The sequence below is a fragment of the Salvelinus sp. IW2-2015 genome, linkage group LG14, assembly GCF_002910315.2.
Source record: "Salvelinus sp. IW2-2015 linkage group LG14, ASM291031v2, whole genome shotgun sequence".
Lineage (NCBI taxonomy): Eukaryota > Metazoa > Chordata > Actinopteri > Salmoniformes > Salmonidae > Salvelinus > Salvelinus sp. IW2-2015.
This window is the reverse complement of record NC_036854.1, coordinates 31,638,139-31,657,856: the sequence shown is the minus strand read 5'-3', so window position 1 is coordinate 31,657,856 and position 19,718 is coordinate 31,638,139. Positions and strand designations below refer to the sequence as shown.

General features: G+C 43.9%; 1 protein-coding gene across 1 annotated transcript; it reads right to left on the bottom strand.

Moving 5' to 3' along the window:
* Window positions 1-3,610: 3,610 nt before the first annotated feature.
* On the bottom strand, window positions 3,611-14,854 carry tfr1b (transferrin receptor 1b). Its single transcript, XM_070446636.1, is given in 18 exon segments — window positions 3,611-4,340; window positions 4,487-4,636; window positions 4,716-4,937; window positions 5,060-5,150; window positions 5,237-5,384; window positions 5,464-5,527; window positions 5,695-5,780; window positions 9,377-9,496; window positions 9,689-9,858; window positions 9,937-10,076; window positions 10,212-10,295; window positions 10,457-10,582; window positions 10,759-10,846; window positions 10,941-11,078; window positions 11,218-11,395; window positions 11,617-11,824; window positions 11,925-11,976; window positions 14,767-14,854. Coding segments are annotated over 17 exon segments (2,271 nt in total). The 5' UTR covers window positions 11,970-11,976; window positions 14,767-14,854; the 3' UTR covers window positions 3,611-4,127.
* Between the last annotated feature and the right edge of the window lie 4,864 nt (window positions 14,855-19,718).

Here is a 19,718-nt window from a genome sequence, read left to right as displayed (position 1 = left end):
CCCTCTCTCCTCTATTCCTTCCTCCTCTCTATTCCTTCCTCCTCTCTATTCCTCCCTACCCTCTCTCCTCTATTCCTTCCTCCTCTCTATTCCTCCCTACCCTCTCTCCTCTATTCCTTCCTCTCTATTCCTCCCTACCCTCTCTCCTCCTTACCCTCTGTCCTTTCTACTCCTCCCTACTACTCTCCCTCTGACTCTTAACATCTGCTGTCTACTGTTGAATAAGACAACATCCCTGGAGAGAGAGAGGAGAGAGATGCAGTTGATGCAGAGACCAGGTAACCATGACAACTCAGTGAGCTATTACCATCCTGAGTGATGACAGCTGACAGGACCAGTGAGTGACAAGTGGGTACTGTGCATATCAGAGGGTAAGAGGGAGACTGAGAAATGGAAGAAGATGGTGCCAATTATTCTCCCCTCTTGGACTCATTCAGCTCAACACCTGTGAGGTGTGAACACACACAACAAACCACCACACGCACACTAAATGAGTGGAGAAATAGTTACTCTCGGTCTCTGTCTTATTGAGGGCACTGAATATCGAAAGCTAAATATAGCCTGTATTCCTCTTCTCTCTGGATTATCAAACAGCACTGCAGTGCAGACTTCTGTTGCTATAGGGAAAATACAGTACTCTACCTTCTCTCTTGTTAAATACCCATACATGACCCTAGACTAAATAACAGAGATGCGCATAGAATCTAACATGTACACTTCGGCTTTTCTACTAATCGATTGAAATGTTAAACATAATATGTCGCATCAGTGGACCATACAGACACTGATTAGCCTCTTAATAAATGTACCCTAATTAGTGACAAAGATCTGAATCAAGATAACGGTATAGTTCATGCCGGCGCTCAGAGAGATGGAGAAAGAGTCTCCCTATTTTCTCAACCTCGCCAAAACTCGCCTTAATCGGTTGTTTTCACCTTGGTAACAGAAGCACCCGGTTGATTGCTGTCGGTTTTCTCTTCTCTCTGTTAATTCCTGATAGCGTGTTTCTGGGATTAATGGCGTTGCGTCACCGCGTCAACTACGGTGCGTTCCAGGCCGCAAACATTGCAGCGGCCAACGCGCTGCACAAATGATCGATTGGGTAGATTAGCTGCTTTTAGCAACGCTAGTGTTTGCGCGTTGCTATGATTTACATACTAGTGTTGCTAGAAATTAGTTTGAACATAAACGGAAGCCAGAAATTAAATAACATTTCACTCTGCTGATTGTAAGGTTGGTCCTTTTGCAGGGAGTAAATTGATTWAAAAAACATCTAACAGAATGTAAATTCAACTGCCTTTCCAAATGTGGGTCTGTTGTTGGCCCACTTCCTCTCCGTTTACCTCGTCAAAAGAAAAATCCTGCACATGCGCCATATCTGCACAAAAAAAGCAAGAATTTGTGGGGCTTTTTTTTGACATGGGGTAAACAGAAAAGAACTGCATGGGTCTACAACAGACCCAGGTTTAGAAATTCTGTTTTATGTTCCATTAGATGTATTTTTTCTCAAATTCCCCACTGCATAAGGACCAAGGCTACACACAATCGACAGACTAAGTTGAAATATAATTTTATTTAACTACAGGCGGGCGACACATTTTTGGTGCCAATTCCCAGCAACACTAGTGTGTAAATACTAGCGTTGCTAAAAGCAGCTAGGCTATTCGTGATTTGATAGTTGGCTAACAACCACAATTAATGATCAATAACCACACACACACACATTCCAGTATGCTAAGCCAAAAGGTTTATTGAAGCGCAACAGAAAAATAGAACTTAATAGTACAAAAACCTCTAAAAAGCACCCATACTCTGTCCTCTACAGCATTGTAACACACACCAAGTGAGTGGTAGAACAGTTAGATGAACGTGTATGAGTTCAGACTAGCACTGACAAGTCTAACAGAAATGTTACTAGTTACCCGATTGACAGTGTGATCAATAATCAAAAGAACAATATTATTTAGCGGACAGCTACAACAGGAGTTTCAGTGTCTGATAATTCACTGCATGGGAAAATACACAGGAATAGAATCCTATTGGCCTGAATGGGAATACCTGTTGTAGGGATTGCATTTCTAAGTGAAAATACAGTAACATGCCGTAGGACGCACAGGAGGTTGGTGGGACTTTAATTGGGGAGGACGGGCTCGTGGTAATGGCTGAAGCGGAATGTTATCAAACATGGTTTCTATGCGTTTGATGCCATTCCATTTGCTCCTTTCCAGCCATTATTATGAGCCGGCCCACCCTCAGCAACCTCCACTGGTAGGTAGGACTTATCCATTACAAGTAGTTCAGAGGGGAACAAGAGCAGTAGCAGGTCACACACAGAAAGAGGACACACATACTAGACTGTGAACACAAAAAAATATATAGTTCTAAAACTCTGGGAAACACTGTTCCCGATAAGTTACTCCACCCTTCAGTGAAATATGGGAGTCACTGCCCCCGATACATACAAACACACACTGGTAGGTAAAAACTACCATCAACGCTTGTCATTATGGAAGACACTGCTCCCGATAATGGTTCAGATCAGAAATATAAACTGCTCCAAAATAAGACTGGTTAACAGAAATGGCTCTTTTGCTGCCTGAAAGATATTATTTCAGGATATAAAACTCTATATAAACTATATAAAGCTCCTTTAATAAGTTCAGCTAAAAGAGGTGAGATTTGAGCCTGTTTTCCTTGATGTTGCATCTGAAATGACACCCTATTCAGTTCACTACTTTGAACCAGTCTTTTAAGGCTATATATAAAACAGGGTGAAATCTCAGATGTGGCCCAGGTAGCTAGCTCTGACATGTTTAAAACATGCCAAATTCAACACTCTGAATTTAAGTGCATGCATTTCAGCCAATCAAAATGTGAGTCATGACAACCGCCGCTGTCGGGTACCCAACGTTTCTGTGGCGATACCCTGTTGCTGCGGGTTTCTGTTTCCATAGTAGCGTGGTAGCAGCAGGTGGTGTATTTCTGTTAACAGAGTTGTGTATACAGAGAAAGTCTGACCATCTGTAGCTGGACAGTTTTTCAGAATGTTTCATCCGTATTAAAGCGGTTCCGTGTCGGTCTCAATATTAAACAGCAAGGCAAACTGAATAAACTGTCATGGGACCTTGGGTGGTCAGACTGTCTGTTTACGTGACTCTGTTGCTTCAGCAGATGCTGCCGTAGTAGGAGACAGTATAACCGTCATAAGTATGGAAGGCACTGCTCCCGATAACTTTATCAAATTAAGCGATAACTTTATCAAAAGCCAAACGAACGCCTACCCGTCATAAGTCTGGAAGGCACAGCTCCCGATAACTTTATCAAATTAAACGATAACTTTATCAAAAGCCAAACGAACGCCTACCCGTCATAAGTCTGGAAGGCACAGCTCCCGATAACTTTTATAAAAAACGAAACGACATTTAAACATTTATAGTGAGCACTGGCACTGATAAATAAATAAACTCTTAACCCAAATGAACGACATGAAACTGCCATAAATCTGGAAGGCACTGCTTCCGATAACTTCATAAATATAAACAATATCTTTATCAAACTGATAACATTTATAGTGATCTCTGCCACTGATAAATAAAATATAAATAGGCTCCAAGGGGTTAGAGGTCGTCTCTGTAGTAGTGAGCAAGGCTTTAGGTTGGGGTGGGTGAGATGAAGAGGGATCAGACAGTGATGTCACCAATCTCAACATTCTTCAGGAAGTCCAGTGACTGGGTCATCACTCGTTACAACAGTCACAAAGCCGTAATTACGGCTAAACCCCACTATTTCTACAATTTCTCTTCTTAACATCTGATTTTAAACCTAACCACACTGCTAACATTATGCCTAATCCTAACCTTAAAATGAAGACTAAAAAGCAAATGTTTATTTTCATGAATTTTCACAAGACAATTGACTTTGTGGCTGTGAGAAATAGTGACAACCCAGTGACTGACACTGGAAGGACCAACTTGAAAACAGTACTTCCTGGTGTCCGTTATGACATAATCCCCCCCGACAAATCCCTCGTTATCTAATCCTGGGTTTTAAAGTGAACAAGGATGAGGCTGAACCCCCTGACACACACACACACACACACACACACACACACACACAGTTAGACCGTGTTAGATCTGGTTGTCGCTGTCCCAGACGTCTCCAGAGAGAGCATTGGCACAGCCCTGTAGTGTCCAGGTGGCCAGGGCCAGCTGGGTCCGCAGTGCCTCCCTGTCCTCCCCCTCCAACATGGCTGCCATGGTGTGGGAACCATGGCCAAACAGCAGGTGGCGGAACGGAACCTCCTTGGGGGAGACAAATGGTGAGAGCAGGTTGTGTTCCACCTGGGCAGAGAGAGGAGAATCCAATGTTAGATTATGAATCAAGCCAGAACCACTACTAATCGACTTCTGTTCACTATAAAACGGGAGCCGTATGGCCTTGATCGGTTTAGATGACACGGGTTTGTGTGTGTGTATGTGTGTCTCACCCTCATGATGCGGTCGTTGATGTTGTGGCAGGCCTGTATGTCAGTGAGGTCGGTGTTGAGTAGTTCGGTGTTGAGGTCAGTAGCAGCTCTACTGTAGGACCCTAAGGCCATGATGAGCCAATGAGCTGACAGACCCTCGGCAGAACCATCCTGTAACACAACAACATAATTAGGGCTGTGCTCAAAAACAACAACTACAATGTCAACAAAATCAACCATGAAAACAAACCCGGGTGACTTGTTTGAGGCGCCGGTTTATGTTGACCACCGATTGGCCGAGAACCTTCCTGTAGCGTTGCACGTCCAGACGCAGCACGTGATCGTGGACCAGTCGTAACGCCAGCTGTCCTGCGACCAAGCCCGCCACAGTGGCTATGGAACCAAGGCGATGGGAGGTGGCGAAACCAAGGTATTCCTTGTTGTCAAAAGAGGTGCCGTAGTGAGGGTAGACCTACAACATAGACACACATGGAGACAGACAATGTTAGATATATCTAGGTTACCCACCCCTGTAATAGAGATGGTTATCGAACCATCTGTAAACACATCCAAACCTGACAGTGTGTGTCTCACCTCCTGAGAGACGAAGCGGAAGGAGAGAGAGGGGATTCCGGAGAAGGCCAGGAACGGATATGCAGAGTCTTCCATCTGCATGGGCGTAAACCTGATATCACACACACCACACATTAGACCTACTGTACACATGTTTGGTGTGATATATCATTGGAGTGATAGGTGAGGTGTACTCACACTGCCTTCTCAAAGTTGACTCCAGACACCTGATCATACAGAGACTTCCCAGACTCTCCAAAACCAATGGGATTCTTCACCTCCTTCATGGTGCTTTCCAGAAGGCTGTGGAGCAGGGGACTGGCAGACGCGTTGACAGCATAATTTCCTGAGGACCACATCCACACATGCATATTAAAAATATACTTTACGAAGTATTTTGGTGGTGTGTGTGTGTACACACTCACCTGTTACTACTCCGTCCAGGCTGATGTAGGTGACAGCTCTTCTGTCCAGAGAGGAGAGGTAACCCTGGAGAGGAACACACACGGCATTAAATATCACACACTGCTACTTTAGAGGCTGGTCCAATCAGTGCCGTCCAGCGACATATTTTTCTCATCAAATGCCGTTAGCTGAAACACTGCCTTATCCTGATGAGGAACTTTCCACCCATAGTGCGTGTGTGCAGTGCTCACCTCCAGCCACTCTGTAGCTCCAACACTGCCGTACTCTCCTGCACTCCAACTGGCAAACACCAGACTCCTCCTGGGACGGAAACCATCTACACACACAGATGTCAGAATGCGTGTGTGTGTTAATGCATTGGTGTGCGTGTGTTAATGCATTGGTGTGCGTGTGTTGTGTTTTAATCGCATTGGTTGTGCTGTGTGTGTGTGTGTTAATGCATTGTGTGCGTGGTGTGTGTGTGTGTGTAATGCATTGGTGTGCGTGTGTGTGTGTGTGTTAATGCATTGGTGTGCGTGTGTGTGTGTGTTAATGACTTGGTGTCGTGTGTGGTGTTGTTAATGCATTGGTGTGCGTGTGTGTGTGTGTTAATGCATTGGTGTGCGTGTGTGGTTTGTGTAATGCATTGTGTGCTGTGTTGTGTGTGTTAATGCATTGTGTGCGTGTGTGTGTGTTTAATGCATTGGTGTGCGTGTGTGTGTGTTAATGCATTGGTGTTGTGTGTGTGTGTGTTAATTGCATTGGTGTGTGTGTGTTGTGTGTTACAAAAAGAAAACCCAACCCCATCCGCGGACCAGATTGTCTTGCTCCCAGACAGGCTAAACAACTTTTTTGCCCGCTTTGAGGACAAATACAGTGGCCACTGACACGGCCCCCTACCAAAACCTGCGGGCTCTCCTTCACTGCCAGCCGAGTGTGAGTAAAAACATTTAACGTGTTAACCCTCGCAAGGCTGCAGCCCAGACGGCATTCCCAGCCGACGTCCTCAGAGCATGCGCAAACCAGCTGGCTGGTGTGGTTTACGGACATATTCAATCAATCCTGATTTCCCAGTCTGCTGTTCCCAACATGCTTCAAGAGCCCACCATTGTTCCTGTTCCCAAGAAACTAAGGTAACTGAGCTAAAACTGGACTACCGCCCCGTAGCACTCACTTTCCGTCATCATGAAGTGCTTTGAGAGACTAGTCAAGGACCATATCATCGTCCACCCTTACCGACACCCTAAGACCCACTCCAATTTTGCTTACCGAACCCAATACGTCCACAGACGACGCAATCGCAACCACACTTGCCCTAACCATCTGGACAAGAGGAATACCCCATTGAGAATGCTGTTCATCGATACAGCTCAGCAATTTAACACCATGTACCCTCCAAACTCGTCATCCAACTCAACCCTGTCGTTCGACCCCCCCTGTGCAACTGGTCCTGGACTTCCCTGACGGGCCGCCCCCAGGTTGGTGAGGTAGTAACAACATCCCACCCCCTATCTCTCAACACTGGGGCCCCACAAGGTTGCGTTCTGAGCCTCTCCTGTACTCCCTGTCACCCACGACTGCGTCGCCATGCACGCCTCCAACTCAATTCATTCAAGTTTGCGTGATGACACTACATGTAGGTGATTACCAACAACGACGAGACGCCTACAGGGAGGAGGTGAGGGCCCTCGGAGGTGGTTCAGGAAAATAACCTCACACTCAACGTCAACAAAACAAAGGAATGATTGTGAACTTCAGGAAACACAGAGGAACACCCCCTATCCACATCGACGGTCAGTAGTGAGAAGTGGGAAAGGTTTAAGTTCCTCGGTGTACACATCACGACAAACTGAATTGGTCCACCCACACAACAGCGTTTGAAGAAGGCGCAGCACGCCTCTTCAACCTCAGCGAGGCTCAAGAATCGGCTTGTCACCAAAAGCACTCACAAACTTCTACAGATCACAATCGAGAGCATTCCTGTCGGCTGTATCACCGCCTGGTACGGCAAACTCTCCGCCCACAACCGTAAGGCTCTCCAAGGGTAGATGAGGTCTGCAGAACGCATCACCGGGGCAAACTACCTGCCCTCCAGGACACCTACACCACCCATGTCACAGGAAGACCATAAAGATCATCAAGGACAACAACCACCAACACTGCCTGTTCACCCCGCTATCATCCAGAAGGCAGAGTCAGTACAGGTGCATCAAAGCAGGGACCGAGAGACTGAAAAACAGCTTCTATCTCAAGGCCATCAGACTTTAAACAGCCACCACTAACATTTAGCGGGCCGCTGCCAACATACTGACTCAACTCCAGCCACTTTAAAAATGGGAATTGGGAAATTATGTAAAAATGTACCACTAGCCACTTTAAACAATGCCACTTAATATAATGTTTACATACCCTACATTACCCATCTCATATGTATATACTGTACTCTATATCATCTACTGCATCTTGCCATCTTTATGTAATACATGTACCACTAGCCACTTTAAACTATGCCACTTTTATGTTTACATACCCTACAGTACTCATCTCATATGTATATACCGTACTCTATACCATCTACTGCATCTTGCCTATGCCGTTCTTACCACCACTCATTCATATATCTTTATGTACATATTCTTTACCCTTTACACTTGTGTGTGTATAAGGTAGTAGTTGTGGAATTGTTAAGGTTAGATACTTGTTGGTTATTACTGCATTGTCGGAACTAGAAGCACAAGCATTTGCCTACACTCGCATTAACATCTGCTAACCATGTGTATTGACAAATAAAAATTGATTTGGATTTGATTTAATGCATTGGTGTGTGTGTGTGTGTGTGTTGTTAATGCATTGTGTGTGTTGTGTGTGTTAATGCATTGTGTGTGTGTGTGTGTGTGTGTTAATGCATTGGTGTGTGTGTGTGTGTGTTGTTAATGCATGTGGTGTGTGTGTGTGTGTAATGCATTGGTGTGTGGTGTGTGTTAATGCATTGGTGTGTGTGTTTGTGTGTGTGTTAATGCATTGGGGTTGTTGTGTGTGTGGTTAATCAGTGTGGTGTGTGTGTGTTGTGTTGTGTGTGTTAATGCATTGGTGTGTGTGTGTGTGGTTAATGCATTGTGTGTGTGTGTGTGTGTTAATGCATTGTGTGGTGTTGTGTGTTGTGTGTGTTAATGCATTGGTGTTGTGTGTGTGTAATGCATTGGTGTGTGTGTGTGTGTTTAATGCATTGGTGTGTGTGTGTGTGTTGTTAAGCATTTGTGTGTGTGTGTGTGTTAATGCATTGGTGTGTGTGTTAATGATTGGTGCATGGCTGTGTTCAATGCATTGTGGTGGTGTGTTAATGCATTGGTGCGTGCGTGTGTTGTCAATGCATTGGTGCGTGCGTGTGTTCAATGCATTGGTGTGTGTGTTGTTAATGCATTGGTGTGTGTGTGTGTTTAATCACTGGTGTGTGTGTGTGTGTGTTATGCATGGTGTGTGTGTGTGTGTTTTAATGCACTGGTGTGTGTGTGTGTGTGTGTTAATGCACTGGTGTGTGTGTGTGTGTGTGTTAATGCACTGGTGTGTGTGTGTTGTGTTAATGCACTGTGTGTGTGTGTGTGTGTGTTAATGCACTGTGTGTGTGTGTGTGTTAATGCACTGGTGTGTGTGTGTGTGTTAATGCACTGGGTGTGTGTGTGTGTGTAATGCAGTGTGTCGTGTGTAGATGTGTGTGTGTAATGCATTGGGTGTGTTGTGTGTGTGTGTTGTGTGTGTGTGTGTGTTGTGTGTCAATGCATTGGTGCGTGCGTGTGTTAATGCAATGGAGCGTGATTAATGCATCAGTGTGTGTGTGTTAATGCATTGGTGTGTGTGTGCGTGTGTGTGTTAATGCAATGGAGCGTGTGTGTTAATGCATCGGTGTGTGTGTGTTAACGTATTAATGTGTGTTACCTGTGTGCACCATCTCAGACACAGCTCTAGCCAGCTCCAGCAGCAGTGTGGTCCCGACAGTGGCTTTAGCGTAGCCTGGACCCCACGCATCCCTCTGAGCCCCCAGTACCACGTACCGATCTACACACAAGAAAATTAACACAAAACCCTGTCACTAGTACAAACACTGTGCATAGAGATGAAACATTGCTCCTAAAACTGTAGTGTTCATAGATAGACCACTCAAAAAGACTGTGTGCCTGGGTTGGAAAGTGCATTGTGTTAACCACGCCATGGTCCTAGGCTCGATTCCTGCTGGGGTCACACACATACCTGGCTCTGTGAAGCCCTTGATGACTCCAAAGACGTTGTGTATCTCGGTGTCCTGCAGCACGTTGTTCACCTCCACTGTGACATCCTCACTACTGGCCCCTCCCAGGGTGTACTTCACATTGTCCAGGTTTCCTTTAAAACTGGGAGGGGAATCAGGCCCACCTATACGTCTGGGGAGAGACAGAGACACAGTTAGGTAGGTAGGTAGGTGTGTGTGTGTGTGTGTGTGTGTGTGAGAGAGGTCTTACTGTAGTATCTTGACAGCAGTCTGAGCAGTAATGCTTTGGGCCAGTACATTGGGCAGACCAGAGGACTGGGTGGGAGGGAACTGGGTGTGGTTGAAGGAGGGGAACCCTGGAGTATAGGGGTCTCCAGACCCTAGATGGACCTACAGGAGAACGTCACACAATCAGAGCTACGACATCAGAACTAAAGGGCTGCAGTTGAAGCAGCACCTCTGGATCAGGCTCAGTAATCATCACTAAATAAGATTCACTCTGGAGTGGTGTGTGTGTGTGCTCACATGTCCATATAGTTCAGTAGTTTGATTKTTGTGTTCGGGYTAAATCAACACAGCAGATACTCCCAATGCAGCTACATTAGCCACCTGAAACACAAGTAAGAACACCAAAATCCACTGTTACGTATTGTATCACACACACACACACACACACACCACACACACCACACACCACACACACACACACACACACACACACACACACACACACACACACACACACACACACACACACACACACACAATACCTGCTGTGCCAGGCTGATCTGTCCTGAAGCTCTCAGTAGAATCACGGTGCCATTCAGCTCAACCTTCAGAGTCTGTAGCAGTGCCAAGTCCTCCTGACTCCCATAGTTACCATACACTGCCTTGCCCTGCAGACACACAAAACAATTCCCCCTTGTGAGATTCAGGCAACAACTGTGAATGCAAACATTAAGTGGCAGAAAATATGTTACAACATGTCCCTTTCCAAGCATTTAACCTTAGATTATATATTGAGCCAAAATATCAAAAGATCATCAGTCAATGTGAACATTGATTGGCTGACCTTAGCTTTTCCTGTGGCGCTATAGGCCAGATAGCCCTTAGGCTGGCACACCTCATCTTGGCCAATCAGTACACGGTTTGGCTTCTCACTGTGGGGAAAGGGGATTGGAGGGGAGACCGTTAGAAGCAAAGTGGAATTTTGCGCGTGTGTGTACGAGACAGAGTATGTGTGTGTACGAATACCTGTTGGGCGTCTGTAGTTGGACATAGTGTATGTCAGTCCAGGGCTCCATCTCCAGACTCTTAAAGCTTTCCAACACATGATTTCCCAGAATGTTGTCTCCAGTGCTCCCTGCTGTGTGATCTGTCTGTTCAACATCACTGCACAGAGACAAAAAGAGAGAGACAGAGAAAGTCAGAGAGAGACAGACAGAGAGAGAAACCGACAGAAAGAAAGACACAGTAAGAGAGAGAGACAGGACAGTTTAGTTAATTAGTCTTTTCAGGTGTGTGTGTGTACCTCAGTCTGCTGTTGAAGGCGTCAGGAGTCAGTCTCCGTGCCAGCAGGCTGGTGATGTCGGTCCAGGATAGAGCGTATTCTACTACAGCCTCCTTAGCCACGCGCACTTCCTGTTCAGAATCACAAGGGATTGGCTCCTGGAGAGGAGAACGGTGGCTCACATAGCCAATCAGATAACCTGAAACAGAGACGAGGCAGGGATTGGTTAAAGAGAGAGAAGGTTTGTTTTGCATCACCCAGTTCCCTGGGTGGGTGTAGATTTTACTTTAGTACCAATGGAATGGTCTAAAAAACGCAAACTCCACCCACCCGGGGCACCGGGCAATGCAAGACGAATTCGCCCAGGGAGCAAGGGCGAGTGTGACAAAGACATAAGAGAGAGTGAAGAAGACTATGCACCAATGATGAAGATAAAGAGGATTCCAAGGGCCAGGTAACACACGCTGTGGTAGTTCCGCTTGGGGCGGGGCCMGTAGGAGGGCGAGCCCCCTGGTTGGCCTGCCTGCTCAGAGGGGGCGTGGTCATCTATGTCATCAGACAGCTTCACCTCCACGTGGCTCTCTCCGTCTGACTGCAGAGTGAAGGGGCTGTACCGCTCACTCTTAAACTACACACACAAAAGAAAGTGGGGGATAGAAAATAGAGAAATTATGTGTTTGTTGGGGTCTGAGGCCAATATTGTGTGCGTGTATTTGAGAGATGCTCACCATTTTGGAAAGCGACGACCTCACTTGATTAATAGTTGCTGCCATGGTAAATCTGGAGGAGAGAGAAGCAGTGAGAGGGAGGTAGAAGACAGAGTGAGAAGGGCGTTGAAAGAAACAGGGAAGGTTAGTCTAAAGTCATTTTTGGACTTATATCCTCATTCCGTTCTTCTCCCTTCTCCCTGAAGTTTGCATTAGAGGTATTCACGGGTCCAAAAAGAAAGTTGGAGCCGTTCCAATAAGGACCCGGGGCTTTCTCACCCGGACCCGATACGTATAAATAAAAATKAAAATAATAATAAAAGACCCATTCCAAACGGACCCGAGGACAACTAGACCGTTCCGTATAGACCTGGTTGGATACAGACCCGATCAGAGTGAGGGAAGCTGCAGAAAAGCCATTATTTATTATATATATAAGCTCCTTTGTTAACCGGAGCTGATAAAGCGTGAGAGGCGGGAGAGAGGTGCCATACAAGCGAGAGACAAAAGACAGCAACCAAAAAGCCAACTCGTGCTATAGTAAACTAATAGCTGCCATAGTAGACTAATAGCTGCCATAACTAGGTTATTTATCATCAAATATGATTATGTAGTACCCGTCTTGACTGCATCAAACCGGGAGAAGTTAGTTAAGGTAGCTAACGTTAGCTAGCTAGGCTAACTGAGGCTGCAGTGCCTGCACTTTCTGATCCTACAGTTACAAATAACTCCATTCTGAATATTAAGTAGCCTGCCTGTTGGCTCTTGGTCATTGTAGCCTATCCTTCTCCTTTTAATTCTGTCATTTTAATTCCATCTTCCATTGATTAAKWATCTCCTTACTTTTGCCACACATGGAGCGAGGCTCTATGCAGCCTATTGCCAATGTGATAACTCATGATTGGCCAACAACAAGCTACCATGCTCCACTCTCGTGTAAAGCAAGAGCAATTGCATAAATTATTAAATTRATCTCTCTCTCTACTGCAGCATTCCCGTTCGGATCTGTAAAGGCCCTTCCGGACAAGTCAGCTAAAATGACATATACCCGAGATCTGTGACAATCATATCAGATCCAACCCAGAACCACAACATTCTTTAGAATTGTGGATCCAGACCCGCCTGAGTCCCGGATTGGGTCTGGGTATTCGAGTACAGGTGGATCCATGAAGACTTCTAGTCTGCACCTCTTCACTCCCCCTCATGGTTTAAATCATTGGATTGGTGTAAGCAATAGGGAATATAGAATTTCCATCATGTTTAACACTTTAAGGTGGAGGAAATTAATAAACCCTTAATGYAGAATAGGGCTGTACTGTAGACACAAAACAGATCAGTCATTCACCGAACCAGTGATACGCATCAGGCCCAGGAATATTTGTTGCGTAAATACAGAGTTTAGTTGTGTCAAGCGCAGGTTGCTTCAGGCAGGAAGTTACAATCAAAGCCACAAACTGACACAGAAATACTTCTGCTACCAACCAACATGAGGTGACGCAACACAAGAAATGATCACAGAGACACACAGGCAGACCTCTCTATCCCTTCCCCTCTCTCCCTAACCTTGCTAAGACTCAACACTAGACCTTGGCCTTCTCTCACACTGGAGACAAAACACACACACACACACAAATAACAAAACCTGAGAAACTGATCTGGGGCAAGGCTAAGAAACTCACGGCATCAACTGAAAATTATGTATCTTTAATCTGCCTCTGTGGGGGGCGTAGCCAAGTCAGAACCAGGAAACTATACATACATTTCTCCCGCCGTTTCATTGTGGTTGGCAAGAGAGAACAGACACCCATCAGAAACAGTTCGACACCCCAATACACACACCCATCACAAACAGTTTTACACAAGTATAGCACACTTAAGACATTTTTACATTTTAGTCATTCTTATGCAAAGCGACTTACAAGTTAAACAAACAATTTTTTTAAGTGCCTCGCTCAAGGGCACATCTACACATTTTTCACCTAGTCGGCTCTGGGATTAGAGGCTTTAGAGAACCAGGACTCCTATACCAAATATACAGACACACTTTTTTGAATCATGACAAAGTAATCCCCATCTTCTTCATCATGTCCAGCTAAATCAGTTTATGTTAGCTAATAATAATTATAATGAGATGTCTCTCTCGTGGCTACATTATGTATGATATTTCCTATGGTTGCTAACACTACACACACGTCAGCAGAGATAATTTATAGTATGGCTTAGACAGCCCTAACTATACCATCAAGGTCAAAGCTGGCACTTCCTGGTCGTCAATGACTGTGCACATGGAGGAAGCCATTGCTATGAAAGTAATCTGCCAGATGTCCATAGAAAGACTTCTACACCAATTTACGACCAAACTACAATTTAACAGTGCAGATTGAAATACTGTATTAGGAGCAAGTTAAAAGACGTACCTAGTTTGATTAGAGGCGGYGACGGTTTAAGACGTCTATGGCAAGGACATCGTATTGACTGGCAGGCCTGGCTAAAGCGACCATGTTACTTTTATGGCTAACTTACCCTGGCTAATAATAACCATAACATAGACAACTAGCTACATTATTCTTTTCATGTCTGTCATTATGACAACTTGAAATTGATTTATCGATAAAATGCTAGCTAGCTATAGTTAACTTTAACTAGCTAACGTTGCAGACAGACAGACACAGTAGCTAACCTCGATGCAARCAATAGTTTTTACAGTCCAGCACAATATAAAAACCCTCTTGGTTGCATCGAAGCTAATTTATAGCTAAATCAGCTCAGTTATCTACAGCTTATCGGTAGATAAAAACAAAGCAATAAAAGTGACTGTTGAATAAAACTATATTTAGTTAGCTAGCTTGCTACACAGTCTCACCTCTCTCCGCCGATCCACGTACTCTGCTCCCTTCACTCGAACTGGCAACCTTCACTGGATGAGTGCCTGGTGGTACTTCCGGTATGTCGTACAGTACCGCTACCGCCAAAAAATGATGGAACGAAATGGATTTTGGCTGACATTCTGCAAATTCTCTCATCGATCTAACATTTGATGTCAATAGTTTTCTGTTCCCAAAACTAAAATATGTTATGTACAGAGTGAACTAAAGTTTGTAGACTTTACATTTTGCAAGTTTAAAAAAATCGCGTTGTTCAGGAGTGCAAAGGTGAATTGAGTTATTGSGCACYTTTCACAGAGTAGGCGTTCCCTAACGGAAATATGCAGATGAGCCCAGTTATAAATTGTCTTTTAGTTATAAAAATCATGCACGAGTTAGCAAGATCCTATTAGCGCGTTCGAGCATGTATTTGCATATTTCAGTTAGGGAATGTCTACTATGTACGCATGTGCAAAAACTAAATTCAAAAGTTCCATCGATGATAAAATGTGCAGAATGTCGGGCAAAAGCAATCTCGCTCCATCTTCTCACACTGCTTGGCACTGAGCTTTCTCTCATCACCATATCTGGTGGTGGTGAGTGGAAATGCCAACAGGGTGCTTTAGATTTATACATCCAGTGAAACATTGTTCTATCTGTGATACCATCCTCCTCCCAGGCTCCCCTTCCCCTCCCCAAACACCACCCTGATAATGTGCTTTTAGGATCTTTAGCTACTAYAGTGACATTAGAGGGCTTGCAGTTGACGTACGACGCCTCCTGGCGGCCATGTTGGAAGACCCCCYCATTAATTCTTCTGACAATAACAGCCAAGTGGCTACCCCAAACTGCATMATAACAGTGCCTAAAACTAGTTGATTCGTCACCACGGTAATTTTTTGTAAAGTATTTGGCTGCTGTAACAAGGCAGGACAGACAACGGGGACAAAATATGCTTACAGATTCCCCGCAATCATGAAACACCATTGGTGAAACCAAGATAAGACTCAAGAATTGTCAGAAAAGTGAAGAAACCTATTTGCCCGTCAAGACCTGAACCCAGACAGCTGTCAATAACGGGTCTACTACGATCATGTCATCAGTGGTAAGTCAAGTCTGATCGATTTCGAGTTTAGTTAAGCTGTTATGCTAACCAGGTGTAAGTGAGGACTTGATGGACTGTATATTCTTTAGGTTAGGTTCGCTCCCATGTGCTGGTAAGGACACAGATGACAGACAGGTAGGATTCCAGTTGAGGTGGTTTAATAACGCTGAAGATGCACAGGCACAGAACAGCACCGCACAGTGTATGTAGTATGGGTGGGCTAAGGAACTTAGTGGTCTGGCAACTTGCCTCAACCAAAGTGTGTGTGTGTGTGGTCTGCAAGAGAGAAATYAAGATACAATAGTGAATGACAGAATATAATCTCCAATTCACATCTCTTATAAAAAATATGCATGGCTAGAACATGACTATGATGACAATGTTATACAGGACCATACAGCGCAATACAACGTGACTACTAATTTTAGATCTAAGGGGTGCTGCTGCACGTGTACTACAAAGCATAGCACCATCATCTTCAGTACAGGGCTACAACTGCACAATGAACTTAAATACCTCTAAACAGTGAAATACAATGTAAAACCCATATAATGATGTAGCATATACAATTACAGAGCATATAAACGACGCACCGGGGGACATTATCCTAAACAAATACTGGATTAAATGTCCGAAATGATAAGACAACCATTACAGAGCTAGCCAGCTCACAATAGCTAGCAGTAGAAACTACAACTAGCATAACCATAAATATGACATTAACGTCGCAGTGCATTTTCAGACATAAACACCTGAAAGATATAAAATATGTACTTAAATATCAACAAGGACGCACACTGGCCTTGGCTAACACAATGAAAGATAACTGGTGGGAAAACACAAGGATGGCTAYAACTTTGTCTCACTTGACTTCTCTCGAGCTAATCTTCTTCTCTGAGCTGGAGATCGCCKAGCATGCTCTGCMCCACTTCACCGGTGGGCAGAGCTACAACTCTCATATGATGAATTAACAWTACTGATATGATTACCTACAAATACTTCACAGCCTTTTGTACACCAGGTTAGCCAAAATTAGCTAGATAGCTTGTAGTCTAGCAATTAGCATGTGTCGCGTGAGTTAAAAGTTTTGGGGAAGCTATTTTTCACCATAAAAATGCACCTTTATAAGAATGGATTGCATGCCTCTATCATTGCATTTGCAGACAAATGTAAGCCTACTATTCCTAATGTTATGAATAGATTAGATATTAATAGCCTAAATTATCACTAAGCGCTTAATTTAGTGGCATAGGCTACCATCGTATTAAAAGAGATTCAGCTAATTTCTCCAGTCATATAATGTGTAGTAGAATTCCATGAAATGTTATCAAAGGCCACATTTTTCCTGTGCAAAGGAAATGTCTCTGAAAAAGGGGTCCTGGCTAAAAGGGATCCAGCTTTGGTCAAATTGTCAAAAATAATTTTTGTTAATTTTAACTAACCCTAACCCTTTTCATAACCATAACCTAATTCTCCTAACCTGCTACGAAAATGTAAAATAAGACGTGTCGTGGAATATCTAATCAAAAGGGAAGAGAGACTGCAGATTCTTTCAAACAACACTTTATTATACGATTTGCAAAAATGAAGCATATCAACCATCACCAAGAATGGCTCAGAGTTGAAAGCTTAACAAACATAGCCGAGTCTCTGCTTTTACAGAGAAAACACAACCCCTTTCTGTATATGTGGCAGTCAGCAGATACACAATGAATTACCTTTTACACACTGTGTAGACTTAAGATAGCACAAGGTTGACAGCCTGAGGGCTCAACCGTCTAACTGCATTCACAACAAACACTATAGCTGCATTACAAACACTGAAAAGACACACCCTCTCCTCTCAGCCTTCAATTTAAGTGGACACTTCTGATGACGCATCATGACGTCTGAKGAGTATACACTTGCAGGGCAAGGGGCGAGGGAGGAAGGAATTCATTTTAAATGGACCGCCCATGCCTGGAAATTCATCACCCGTTCGTGTGTTTTCAGCCACCGGTAGCTTGTGGGTGCTTTATATGCGCTACAGTCAATTATGATTGCATGTCTACTTATATTAACTATATWATTATTATTATAAACTGGATGGTTCGAGCCCTGAATGCTGATTGGCTGACAGCTGTGGTATATCCGACCGTAAACCAGGAAAATGTTTTATTTATACAATTTCCAAAAGATAACCAAACAAAAACATCATTACTTTTACGAGACGTGTTTGTGCCGTCATGTGCATTAGTAGCACAATTTCTAACTTATTTACATTAGTTTTAACTTACACTTGTATGTTGACTTCTCCATATTGATGTTTAGGTTTTAAGTTTTGGCTGACTTGTCTTAGTGGATGTACAATCATCGCGAAATGAWTTATGGGGCGTTTCAGAACCCCGAAGTGTACATAACTGTACACTCGCAAACTCGATCAAAAACAAGGGTTGAGGAGCTTACGTTGCGAACTTCCCTTGTTTGGCTAATCGTTTAGACCAATGGTGACTGTCACACCCTGATCTGTTTCAACTGTCCTTGTTATTGTCTCCACCCCTTCCAGGTGCCACTTGTTTCCCCCAGTGTATTTATCCCTGTGTTTCCTGTCTCTCTGTGCCAGTTCGTCTTGCATGTTTCCAAGTCAACCAGCGTTTTTCCTGTTCTCCTGCGTTTTAGTTTTTGTAGTRCTCCTGGTTTTGACCCTTGCCTGTTTCTGGACTTTGTACACGCCTGCCTTACCATTRTGCCTGCCTTGACCACAAGCCTGTCTGCCACTCTGTACCTKCTGGACTCTGATCTGGTTTTGACCTTTTTCCTGTCCACGACCATTCTCTTGCCTACTCCTTTTAAATTAATAAACATAAGACTCCAACCATCTGCCTCCTGTGTTTGCATCTGGGTCTCGCCTTGTGTCATGATAGTGACGAGGATTCCCCCAAGGACATAAGGCGAGGGTAAGTGGAGGTCTTTTATGAGTTTGAAACGCAGCCTAAGTCCCAGAAAGACAAGTTTGTATCAGGTTAGAAAAAACACTAGCATATAACGAGACAATTCTTTAAACAGTAAAACATGGGATAGCATGACTAATTATGTAATTTTCCACGATAGACTTTCATTTGACAAAAGCTGGATCCCTTCTAACCATGACAATAAAACGGGGAGAAGCAAATTGTACAATATGGCGTCCATATAGCCTGGAGAACATTAATTCCAGTGGTTATCATATATATTCATATGATAACCCAATGATCATTTGTTGAGAACTTCATAAGAGGAGGGACAATATATGGACATTACAGCATAGGACAAAGGCCTCAATGGGATAGGACAACCTGCTGTATTGACTATTGGTTGTTCAAGCCTAACAATAGATCTTTATGATCTATAATCTTTATGACACTAAAACACCTGAATGAATTCAACACAACCAAACAATTAAGAGCCCTGATTGTATAGGTGACCTGAAGAAGTGATATTCAAACAAATGAAAAGCACACCTGATGTTAATGTACTACTGTAGGTTCACCAGCTGACCTCTATCAAGACAGCCATGTCGACTAGATTCCCACTGTGAAGATGAGCAATGCTGCAGCAGCATCAGTTTCTACTACTTTGTCATTTTCCAGATATGAAAAGGAGACATCCCTCAATTATAGGAGATGGTTGTCATGTGCTTTGGTAAATCTGAACGATTCTGTTGTGCCATTTGAGTAGAGCGCCTTCACCTTGTTGTCATGACAACAGTGCCCCCTTAAACCATATGAATATTTAAAATGTAATTTGGAACGTATAAAAGACTGTTTATGATATTATAAACATTCTGTAACGGAATTCTTCGTCCTCCTCTGACGAGGAGTAAGAAAT